The sequence below is a fragment of the Ambystoma mexicanum genome, chromosome 13, assembly GCF_040938575.1.
Source record: "Ambystoma mexicanum isolate Mex_15411 chromosome 13, UKY_AmexF1_1, whole genome shotgun sequence".
NCBI classification, from domain to species: Eukaryota; Metazoa; Chordata; class Amphibia; order Caudata; family Ambystomatidae; genus Ambystoma; species Ambystoma mexicanum.
This window is the reverse complement of record NC_090938.1, coordinates 548,674,974-548,687,678: the sequence shown is the minus strand read 5'-3', so window position 1 is coordinate 548,687,678 and position 12,705 is coordinate 548,674,974. Positions and strand designations below refer to the sequence as shown.

General features: G+C 44.6%; 1 protein-coding gene across 1 annotated transcript in view; it reads left to right on the top strand.

Annotated features, from left to right (window-relative positions):
- The first annotated feature begins 7,594 nt into the window (after positions 1–7,594).
- Positions 7,595–12,705, top strand: part of ASB16 (ankyrin repeat and SOCS box containing 16) — a 288,484-nt gene continuing 283,373 nt past the window's right edge. Inside the window, exon 1 of the mRNA XM_069634314.1 lies at positions 7,595–8,320. Coding sequence (XP_069490415.1) covers positions 8,014–8,320 — 307 coding nt within the window. The 5' untranslated portion in view covers positions 7,595–8,013. The remainder of the gene's footprint in view (positions 8,321–12,705) is intronic.

Below are 12,705 nucleotides of genomic sequence, written 5' to 3'. Positions count from 1 at the left end.
GGTTCCATAGGCCTTATGTCGGACCTCATTTCTGTGTTGTCCTCTATATTTCTGCCATCCTGGGGTATATTTTCACCCCACACCTATCCATGAAGGGGTCAATAATATTGTTGAAATGACCTCAAACTATGAGATTAGTGATGTCAGATTGTAAAATGACCTTTCTAATGGTGTCCTAGAACTCTGGATCAGGGTTTGTGGGCTCATAAATGTTCATAATAGATATAATATTTGTGCCTATCTGTAATTGAACCCAGACCCACCTTCCTATATTATCAGAATATCTGTGAAGTATTTTGTGAGGAAGATTCTTCTTAATTAGTATAGTCACACCATTGTTTTTCGATCAGCTGGTCTAATAATGACATCCTGAACCCAAAAAGATTTAAGTTTCATAGATTCAGGCAGGTTCAGATGGGTTTCTTGGATACAGGCAGCAGATGGGTTGAATTTCTTTGGTGTGATATTATCTTATGTCTTTTGATTGGTTTATTGCTACCCTTAATATTTCAAGATACACATCTAAACACCATTAAAAGAATTAAAAAATGTGTAATGAATAAAATAAATACATAAATAAGCGTAATATACTAGCAATGGTGGACTGATCAAGTATTTGAACATTCAGAAGTGTGAGAATGATTTGTGGATGTTGTACCAAACCACACAAAATATGTATAACATATAAAGGGAGAGACACAGAAGGGGAAGGGATGTGGTAAATCTTGACAAACTCAGTAGATGACATGACAAGGTAAATAGTCAATAAGCAGATAATATAGAATAGGAAAGGAGAGAAGACTACCGCAAAGTTAGTCAAGTTTACAAAAGGAGAAAATATAGAGAAACCCACAGGGCTAGGTGGTACCAGAAGGACCTAGAGGAGGCCTAGTGGGATAACAGGCACCCATACGATAACCCCACCCATAACATTTCAGGCCTTTACAAATGACTGGGTTCCATGACGCCCTTGGCAAAATCAAAGGATATAGTAAGCAACATATTTAGATACTCAGGAGTTTGTCACTGGAGTATTTGGCGGTAGCAATGTGCCCATACTTTCTGATTTTAGGGATCTAATGAAAGTTTTAAGGTCAGTAGGATCATCAAAAACAGAAGTTCTTCAATTAAAGGTGACCCTGAATGAGCAAGAATGGCACTAGCCATTTGTGAAATTTAGAAACTTCAGGACTAGACTGTAAGATAGAAATTCCTTCCTGCGCTGTGCCGTTTTCTTGACCACATTTTAGGAGATGTATATTCTGCTGCCTTTTCACATGAGATTATTCTTTTCTTTAGCTTTAGTAACAATGAGTTGCAGTTGTGTGTATTCCAACATTAGGAAAATTAATGTGTGTGGCGTTGAGTGCGATGCCTGAGGACCCGCCTTTGAATAAATGTGGTGCACCCGTTGAATATTGAGGGCAACTTCTGGTGAGATATGAAGAAGGGAAGGCAGCATTTCTTGAAGAAATAATATAGCATCATCTCCTTCGTAGCCCTCTGGAAGACCAGATAAACAGAGATTGTTACGTCCGCCCCTCCTTTCCAAATCTTCATTATGCATTTGTAGCTCCGTGACTGCCACTTCTAAGTGCAGAAAATGGGGTGCTATATCCTCAACAATACCTATTCTGTTCTCTATTTCACCCATCCTGTTTTCATACGAACCCGATCTACCATCAAGTTGTTGTAGCTTTTGGTTTGATGCGTCCATAAAGGGCTTGAGTGATTGTATTAGTTGTAAAAACACCTCCATGCCCGTATCCGATGCCACCAGCAGGGGAGGGGGTTCACTCTTTGGCCTTTTCTTCATGGTGCCTGAGCCTGTACATCCTTGCTAGCAGGAGTCTATTTCCCACTTCTTCCAGAAGCCATTATTACACAGAAAATATGTATTTTTACAGTGCTGGTGGGGTCTGCAACTCAAATGCGGCCAAGTTGTGAGAGAATTACAGCAAAGGTACCACAGTAGATGATGCTACAAGCACAATTAATTCAGCTTATTAAATCTCGCAAGAGAATATTGTATAAAGCAAACGTAAATAATATACAGACTGGATATTATTGTTTTCCCATTAGGTGATGCCCCACACTAACATGACCAGGCATAGTACAATGCAAGATGTTATGTCACATCAGATGCCGGTCCTCACCTCACACAGAGCAGTCGCCCCCGAGCAAGAGACACCTTTGCAACCTGCAGATGGTCTGAAATGCGTATTGAGCATGAGCAGCAGTGGGAATGAAGAAATAGCAGGCCACTGCGTCGGTGCGTTCAAAAGGTAGGTGGTGGGATTTGGGGTTAAAAATAGTCTGAAAGTATATTACATACCCAATATATGAAGTACCGGGCGAAGTAGCACGAGTAGGTGGCCATACTACGCAGCGCCAAGCCAGTCCCAAATTTTAAAAAAATCAAGCTCTAATGCCAGGCCTGGGAAAGTGGGAGGAAAGCATCAGTTTATATTCAAGTAGGACTGCACCATTGGCGTCCTAACAGGGGAAGGGGCAGCTTGCTCCGACACAGGATCCATATTGGAGAGGACCAGGTCATTTTGGAACAGTCTAGGACTTTTTTCCACCTCAGTTACTTCTCTGCAAGAGCTGCCAGGATGGCCCTGGGGAATGGAAAGTACCACAGATTCTTAACCCACCAGGTCTCCCTGGGCTGCAGATCCTTTTTTCACACTTGTCTTTTTCCCCCAGCAGTGCACCTCTAACAGGCAGCAGTTTAATAAATGCCTGCCGCAGACATGGCAAGCAATGTAGGGGTGGCTCTTTCCTTTCAGACGTTTCTGCACTTTTAAAGTGCTACTGCTGATTGTTTGATGTGCAAATGCTGGGTAGACTGTGCAAAACAAGAACATTTCTCCCTTTGTCTATTCATCCACAAGATTACGCTAATGGCAGGGAAGTCGGGTTAGCGTTATACAGCAATCACAATATTTCCCCAAAAGAAAAAAAGAAAATGTCAAACTTGACAACGCTGGTGGATTGGCTTACTGTATGAAACCTTAGAATGTTCTCCACAGGTGCTGGACTCTGATGACCAGGCTCTGCAGGCATTGAACTCACTTCAGGAGGAAGAGTAAGCATTGTGGCAAGGTAGTGAAACAATCTTGCAAAAAACCTTAAACACTTGTTCCCTATTGGTTAGGGTTTTTAAAGACTTAGATTGCGCAACACTGTACTGCTCTCAATACCTTGCAGGTCCTGGCACTAACCATGACCATCTTGGTACTCTCCTTACAGGTACTCTGGTGGACATCCTAGAATTTCTTTTATGGACTATATCTGTCCATGTGTTGAAATGTTTAAGTAGTAGTGTTTCAGACATAGGTTCCTGACACGTTCAATAAGGTCAATAGAAACCTTCTATGGCAGAAATTGGCCAGATGCAACATACTGGGTGGTCTGTTAAGGCTGATTGTGGCCTTGCATGAGAACTCGAATATTAAGGTCAGATTGAATCATAATGAATATTCATCAACAAAAATTCCAACATTTAAGGGAGTCAGACCGGGATGCATTTTAGCTCCCTGTCTTTTTAACGTATGCGTCTCAGATGTGGGAGAGTCATTGGTGAAATCTGCCTTTGCTTCTCCTAAACTGAACAACCAGCGGTTAATATGGCTCTTCCAGGCAGATGATTTTTTTTAGTTCAAAAGTTGATAGATGCTTTTGGGGTATATGCACAAAATAATAGCTAATCCATTAATTCCAACAAAAACAAAGGTGAGTTGGTTTACGAGAAAAAGGAATAGTAAATAATTGTCCCAGTGGAATGGGAAACAAAAGTTGGAGATTGTTGATCACCTCATTCATTTAGGCTTTCCTATTTTTTCAAGACCTAGCAAAGCCGATATTAGAGAGTATCTTTTGCTTAAAACTACAGATCTGGCAAACCAGATTAGTAAGGTTGATGGAAAACATGGAACATTTTCAATCTTACCGACTCTAATATTGCATCAAGGCAAGATGGTGCCAACATTAACCTATGGCACTTAGTTGTTCGATCTATCAATTTTGAACTTGTTGCCTGCATTTGAGGCATTAATCTGAAGAATAATATTTAATTTGGCAAACTCTTTTCCAGGCACAGCTATAAAATTCAATCCCTCAGAATTAGGGGGATTTGGATCCATCTTAATCTATTTAGTTAAATCTTGAATACCGAATCAGACACTCCCTATAGTGACATATTTGAGGTTATCAACAATCACTCGGATGTCGGTCTCTCTAGTATTTTGAACCCGTTGGGTAGATAAGGTGATTTTTTTTTTAACAATAATTTGGGTCCAGCTGTGAGGAGCTTCCGTTAAGGCCAGAGAGTACAAAAAAACGGTTGGGTATATGGGATTGGATTAAAACGGCATAAGAGGAGGATGACCACTCTCATTTAGAGACAGCACACAAGAAACTGAGTTTTAGCCCCATTTCTATCAATCTACCCCACTCGGTCGATAAGGAATGAATTCTTGAGGTTCCAATGGAAACTAAATTCGACCAAAGAAATCCTCCTACAAGATAAAAAAATTAGAAAAGGTGAGACTAATTGTAGATTGTGTGATTCTGAAAATGTGCGGGAAACAATCATGCATTTAGTGGTTGAATGTCACGTCCTTCAATATCCCGAATGAAATATTGTTTTTTTAAATGTCATTGTGCCATATTAATCTTAATTAATTTTGGGAAAGATGTTTGGGAGGCCTAGTAACGTCTGATATGATAGCTGTAGTAGGCTTTCTGAGATCATTTGATTCATCACAAGGTGATTTGTGAATTGGAAGAGTGGGCAAAAAGTGTTTTTTTCCCTCTTTTTTTCTGGTCTGTTTCATTTGTAAAGATATTTTAACTGTCTTATAGGAATTGTTGATTATGGTTGTGTTTTATTAGAATATAGTGTCATTAAATGTTTTACTTTTTATTGTTCCCTTTCAATATCTTATGAAATTTGTGTTATTTGTAAACTGTTAAAGGTTTATTATGCAACAATATAACTATTTTAAAAAATTGCTTTACAGCAGCAACAATGACATGTATTGTTGAAACAACCATCATTGTTTTATATTCTTTGGGCATAACCTGCATGAAAGTGAGAAAGAGCTTGTGATCCGATTTGGACAGAAGCTGCTTGAAAACAGTACAATGCTGGACTATATTTTTGAGACACGCCTCTTATTTTTTGGCGACAGCCAGCATCAACACATAGTGGAAAATACTCCTCTGTACTGTATATATTGTAGTGTTTCATGTGTGGCCCTGCAGAACCCATTATAAATTCTATTAATTGTTACTCAATATCTCAGAAGTTTGTGCTGGAAAATTCATTATTTGAAATTGTTGTTTTAACAAAATTCTAGAAGAACATACCAACCAAAACCATAACTGGTTTTTCATGGTGCGAGCTAGGGCCTATTCAGAGACAAACTTTACACTGCCTTCATTTTACACATTCGCAGCTGCCTGCGTGTGGCATGGAAGCCCAAGACACTGGCTGGTTAGGTCTCGCTCCATTTGATTGGACAACCTGTTGGGAGCTCCTGACGACCCAAATATATACAAAACAAACAAGAATTGGCAATGCCAACAGCTTGGGCTTTTGTGTAGGCATGAGAAAGGCGCTTGCCAGGCACTGTCATAGTGGTATTAACTGGCCCTTGATCGTAGTAGGTGCAAAATGTGCATGTACCTGCGCATCTAACAGCAGTGCCTGGCAAATGCCTAATACTTACACACAAGACAAAACTGTTGGCTTTGCCAATGCTTGTTTTTAACAGGACTTCAGTTAAGGATAGTGCTTATAAATCAAGTGGCTGAAGGCAGACCTGGTCAAAACATTTGTATTACACTAGTGGCTCGTTTGCAACTCCAATGAAGTAATTAACTCTCAGAAGAGCGCTCTCAAAAAACACTGGCAGACACTTCCAGTGCAAATTTAAAGGGTATGGCCTGATTAAAGCGAGCTGAAAGAGTTCCCATGTGGAGGCAGGGTTGGATTGGCCCTCGGCTTAGGCCAGTTAAAATAAAAAATGCAAAAAAAAACATTGGAAAAAAAACACCTGCAACGGCATAATTCATCAAAGCAAGGGACACGTTACCTTGCTTTGATGATTGATTTGCATGCATGATGCGTGCATCATTCACATGCTGCTGCAGCATGCCGTCCCTCCAGGGGGCATGGTGCCCCCCTGTAGTGGCTGTGCTCTTGTATTAGTGATAAATATGTACTAGTGATATTAGTGATAAACGGCCAATTTTAGAGTAGAATAAGCATCCATTGCGGACTATGTATTTTGCCTTTTGCAAGTTGCAGTAATTGCATGTTTTTTTCTGCCATTGTCTCTGTTACGATGATCATAAGACATTCCATCTTGGTGTCCTTGGTCTCTTGACAAAATCCTTGTGCCTAAAAGCTTCTGTACAGTGTAGAAATATTTGACCATAGCACATCAAGTGGCCATTGACTTCATTGTGCCACAATGAATGCTTTGTTGTAATGTGTCTATCTTTCCCATCTCCCTGGCATGCTGTTCAGGATGTTTGTTTGCATGTATGAGGTAACGAATGCTCAGAGTATGGGATGTACTATGAGTGCATTGATTTCCCTACTTTGCCAACCTCTGAAGCCTGAAAGTAGATGCATGCAGGCTTGACATGCGTCCAACTTTGCACCAGACCTGCAGATGAACTTAACTGGTCTGCTGTTAAATCTCAGTTACCAGTTTAATGGTATCCACTAAAGAATAATTGCTCATTTTAACTATTGCTGATATGATAGCTCAGTGGGTTGAGCACTCGCTGCTGCGATGTGTGCGTGATCTGCAGATTCGAATCCCAGCAAGGTCATCTCAGCCTTTCATCCGTCTATGGTTGATAAATGAGTACCAACACAGGTTGTGTGATATTGTATGCATATTTGTTCAATAAAAAAGAACTTAAGCCGAAGTGCTATACAATACCATATTATCATTTGGCCTTGGACGTCTGCTTGCATTCACAGTAATTTGACAATATGGATCTATACACACAGATATTAATGATAGATATGGTGATCCATTCTTGTATGAAATGTATATCACATTAGTGAAATCATAACCATAGTTTTCGTAGTGTACTTAGGAACAATGCTATTTGATGCCACTTCCTGTTTTGTCAATGGGTGAAAGGTCGTGTTTCATCGCTTCCTGGGATGTCACTTTTGGGTGGGGCAAATGACATCACTTCTGGTGATGTCATCAGAGGTCAAGGGTCGTGAGGCGAGGGGTGGGGCACTTTTTTGAGGCGAGTGGTGGGCCACTTTTTTTTGGGTGGCCGGGCCTATTTCTTGTCCCAGTCCGACCCTGTGTGGAGGTGTTTTGGGTGGGGAGGGACAGGAGCTGGTTGGGAATGGCCATAGGGATTAGCATGGCCAGTCAATGGGTGGGAAAAGAACCAAACAACACCAAAAAGCTTTGTGTCCCTCCTCTTATGCCATTTCTCTCCATCTGTACTCTAATGCAATGCCTTCGGCCTATAGGTGGCACAAGCTTTCATTCATATATGTTGACGTCATCCACACACCCCTTGTGTGGGGGTCGCGTGCCTTCATATAATGTTAATGTCATTCATCCACACATCTCTTTGCGTGGGGGTCGCTGCTGCATCTTTTGGGGACTTAATAACACCTCTTCTCCTGAAGCACAGGAACGTTTCTTGCCCAGCGATGTTACAGAGAGGCTTTCATGCACCTGCTGCCTCCTCTACCCGTGTTGATCTCATGGGACCCTCCAGGCGCATTGCAAAAGTATGAATGCTTCGAAACGTTGCCACGAGGTTAAAGGGGGGCACATCCTATTTACTGCGAATAGAAAGTGACAGGCACGAACATGTTCTCGGGCTTTCGTCTATAAATAGCGCTCATAGCCTCCTGACTGCTGTGCAGATATTGAGACGGTCATACTCCGACAGCGGGTCACGCATCTTCGGCCACTAGACGCCCGACTGGACCCCCTACGAACTCCCACACCAATGGCTGGCAAGGAGACCTTCCCGTTCACCTCCTCCACTCTCCGTGCCCTGCGCCTTCAAGAAGAAAGGCTGGACTGGGAGGACCGCCGCCGGGCCCTGGCACGGCGCTGTCTGGCGCGCAGGCCCCTGGCCACACCCCGGGCCCCCAGCCAGGCCCGCAAGACTCTGCACTGCCGGGACCCAACGGTGCACAACGCCCTGTACACTGGGGACGCACCGAGCATACGGGGCATTTTCCAAGACGCGACTGCCGCCAACATGGTGGTGGAGCTGGTCAGCGAGGAGCTGCTGTGGTCGGCCGAGATAGGTAGGACGCATATCACTGTCACGGGTTACTAATACTGTTAGGGAGGCCATCTTTGTGTGTGTTTTCCGCATTGTTGAGCCAATGGGTAGGCGGGAGGGCGGGGGCTGTTGAGTCTTGATGTTTTTGGAGAGTGAACCGTTCAAAGTTAATGGCAACAAGCAGGGGTGGTGTGGGTATCAAGTGTGGCCCTGGCAATGTTTATCAGATTGCCTCCACATTACACTGTGCCACGGAATGTGGCGAGCGAGACCAACCCCTCTCAGTAGTGTTGGAACCTCTTAGAGAAGGTTTATGCCCAGTGAACATTTGCAAAAATGGTTCCAAATAGTGAGTTTCAATGTACGTGCCCCAATATAAAGGTCAAAAAGTAGTTCAACAACCTACTGCAAGGTTTGTAACAAATAATTGACTTCATCCGGCTCAAAAAGGAGGTGCAGAAGCCCACCCAGCAAGACACATTGGAACTCCTTACCCCATTATGTTAGAAGTGTTGAGTTGCATTTAGCATTCAGGAAAGCAATTAAAACCATGTTGTTTTTCTAATGAAGTATCGTTGGCACCATTGTCCTATGTAGACTGCCTACACCCATCTTACTGCTCCTATAAGCCTTCATTGTAACCGTAATGCTAACCAAATGTAATCACCTGTATGATCATGATCCAGTACCATTGCAGGGCTACATGCTCACTGTAACCAAGAGCCAAGTATCCCTTTCTAACTAAGAAAACCTCATGTAACTAAGACAATTTCATGCAACAGCGCCTCGATGCCCTTGGGCTGCTTGTGCGCTTTACAAATCCAAACAAATAAATACATTGTTTTTAAATCAAATCAAAATGTTGCCTTTAAACATTTGGCCTGCAGACGTACCGCCCATAGGAAGTGACTCACAAAAGGGGAAGAGCATCACCCTTGTGGCGTGAAGCCCGAGTGAGTAAAGGGCGAGAAGCAGATAACGAGGACTGTTTTGCTGTGCTGCTTGGATTACTATTGACTGCTTTTTCAAGTTCCCTGAACTCTTGCAGCCCCGTAGCCCGTTGGAAGAGCTGCGCGCCCACACTGAGGCTGTGTGTTGAGCGGCGCGTGTGTGAGGGCTGGGGCACTGTGCCTTTAAACATTTGGCCTGCAGACGTACCGCCCATAGGAAGTGACTCACAAAAGGGGAAGAGCATCACCCTTGTGGCGTGAAGCCCGAGTGAGTAAAGGGCGAGAAGCAAATAACGAGGACTGTTTTGCTGTGCTGCTTGGATTACTATTGACTGCTTTTTCAAGTTCCCTGAACTCTTGCAGCCCCGTAGCCCGTTGGAAGAGCTGCGCGCCCACACTGAGGCTGTGTGTTGAGCGGCGCGTGTGTGAGGGCTGGGGCACTGTGCCTTTAAACATTTGGCCTGCAGACGTACCGCCCATAGGAAGTGACTCACAAAAGTGGAAGAGCATCACCCTTGTGGCGTGAAGCCCGAGTGAGTAAAGGGCGAGAAGCAGATAACGAGGACTGTTTTGCTGTTTGCTGCTTTGCGGAGTGGCAATCTCTGTAGTTTATGGCAGCTAGAGCTGCACGCTCCGCTAGTAGGAAAAACAGTGCTGTGCACTCACTGGTTTTCGTGGAAAAAAACGAGACTTTTGGGCCACGTTTACGCAGTGCTAAAACAAGCACGGCGCTTCTTCATCAGTCAGATAAAGTGTTGGAGCTGCCTGTATCAAGCCAAGCAGATACAGAACTCGGACTGGCCGAGCCGGGCGCTGCAACCTCCTTGATGGACGTTGTTGTCTCTTCTGGTTCCGGTAATCCTTCAAATGAGATGGAGCCCCCGTCTGCCGCCAGCTGTCCCCCGCCGAGTGACGCGAGCGTAGCGCGGCCCCTCGGAGGAGAGGAAACGCCGCTCGCTCCAGGTGAGGAGGTATTAGTGGGCGGTGGGGGGGGGGGGGTGGACGTGTTGGTTGGACTGTCTGCTTGTGCTTCCCCGGAAAATGGACCAGAGTTGCGAGCCCTTCTGCCGGCCAAAGCCCCCCTGGCCCCTTACGTGGTGGAGGGGTGCAACGACCAATCTGGGCGGCAGCCCCAGATAAATTCACTTGAAAGAAAAACGGACAGTTCAGTCTTAAATGGCCCTATACAGGTCGTCATTTTGCAACATTCTCCGCCGGAGTCTTGCACTGTGCTGGACGCAGAGGTTTCGCCGCGGTTTGGCCCTGGAGAGGACGTGCAGCCCACCGTCTCGAGGAACCTGGACCTTGAATCATCTAAAACCCCCAGGGCTACGAGGCCAAAGGATAGCCAAACCAAACCCTCCCATGTTTCGTTAAATACTGTTTATTACAGGAAAAAGGGAGGGCCGTCGCGTAGGAAACGATGCGCGCACCAAAAGCCAAAGATGGGGTTGAAAGTTTTGATATCAAAACGCCAAAAATCTACGAACGCTGATGACAGGTCTGCAAACCAATCAGAGGTCGCCCAACCAAATTTGCCTATAACCAACAGATTTTTTGCTAAATTCTTAAAGAAGCAACCTTCAACCTCGGAAGAAATCTCGGATGCCGAGATTTTGGGAGCGGTCTCGGACCAAATCCCGGCCACAGCACCTGCACAAACAAATGATGAGCGAGCCGTGCTTTCGTTAAAACCGGTGAGTTTTTCCTTTTCTAGCATGGTCCCAAACGCGAACATTAGGTGGCATTTTGGCTCCCCAAGTCCCGCACACCTTCCATCTCCGAGGCAACTTCCAAGCTTATCAACAAACCTAGTGAAAGGGCAAAGTGGTTTCGGCCAAATGCCTGGGTCAGATACACGACCTCTTTTGGCCAAAAACTTCGACACTGGGAATTCAGTGACCTCTGCCCCAAATGCAGGACAAAGCCATTCTACTCTTAAGAGTACTTTTCAGACTGATGAGACCCAACGCCCCCTGACAATTTGCAGTGAGGTGGAAAGTGACGCAGAAGACAATCAGTCCGAACAATCTTTGCTCATATTTAATCCCTGCTCGACTGAAATGAATGCCGATGGGACCGCGACAAAGACTGCGGGCTTGGGACTAGGGCAGGAGGATATCCAGCCCAATTCGGAGCCTGATGATAATCCTTTTCCAGTCCAAGCCTCGAATCATCGAAATTCAATCGGCTTGGGAAAGAGACCTAGCCTCGACGCTTCAAGGACCTCTTCAACTTCAAGAGGGGGGACAAACGACTGTAATAGCCATACGGCGCCTAGTCCAACGAGAAATCGGCGTTCCAGCGAACTTACAGGAAATCCACCTAAGGACCCTTCGCCCAAGAAGACTGATTTAAGATTAATTATGTCTACAGTAACGTTGGCGATGGCACCGTTCTGTAAACTATACGAGTCGATAAACGACTCTTTGAAAGATCACACATCTATTACAGCGATGATGAACAGTCGTTTGATTTTCCTAGAAGGCTATATTAACGCCTTGAACAACAAAATGGGAAAAATCAACACGGACGAATGTCCGGGGAAGACGAGAGCTAGGTCACTCGAGACACGACCTCTTCCTTCAGACGCCAGTACCCAGACCTTCGAAGATGGGCTGATTGTCGACCTTGAGGGTTTTATCCCGGAGGGAGACAAGGAGTCCCCTGCTAGGGGTTTTCTAATAACCAAAGCAGGGGGCACGGCAGCAAAAACCAATGGATCGATTTTTAACGATCAAATCTCAATTTCATCTGAAATCGACAGTGTATCAGCATTAAAAGGCCCTTCCTTTAAGCAAAAGCAAACGACAAGCAAGCTTCCCGTTGCAGAAGCAAATAGTAGCAAAAAAGTGCCTCTAAATGAGAAGGGGAAGTCTAAATTGCCCGACAAATTATTGGGCAGAATAGTTCAAGGAAAAGGAGATAAAGTGAACTATTCAACTAAGGAAACAGACGACGTCATAGCCGGTATTCAAACAGCCTCTAATGAGGACAACCGAGAAACAGACCTGGACTTGTTAAACTTCAGTGTCTACACACTGTCTGATGACCAAGATGAGACTCCAGATCCAAATTGTACTATGGAGGAAAATCTTCATTTTCAAACCTTAGAGAGTCGTTGTAGGAACCTGCAAAACAAAGCTAGTGGGGGGCCTGAAGTGCTGAAGAAGATCCCGGAAAAAAGACAACACGCACGAAATCTAGATAACGACTGGCCGAAGATCAGTCCGTTAAAAGTCCGCGGGAGAAACGGGTCTCAAAACAACATCTTTGTTTCCAGAAGGAGCTCTCCCCAAGGGTCCAGATGGGTGCATGCGACAAGGTCCAAAGACGCCCCCGCAACAAGAAAAAATGCGGAAGCATCTGCAAAAGACAAGCAGAATCGACATAACCCCAGATCTAGCCCAAAAAAAAAATCGGTAAGGCCTGGAGCCCAGCCTCTTAGAACCAAACG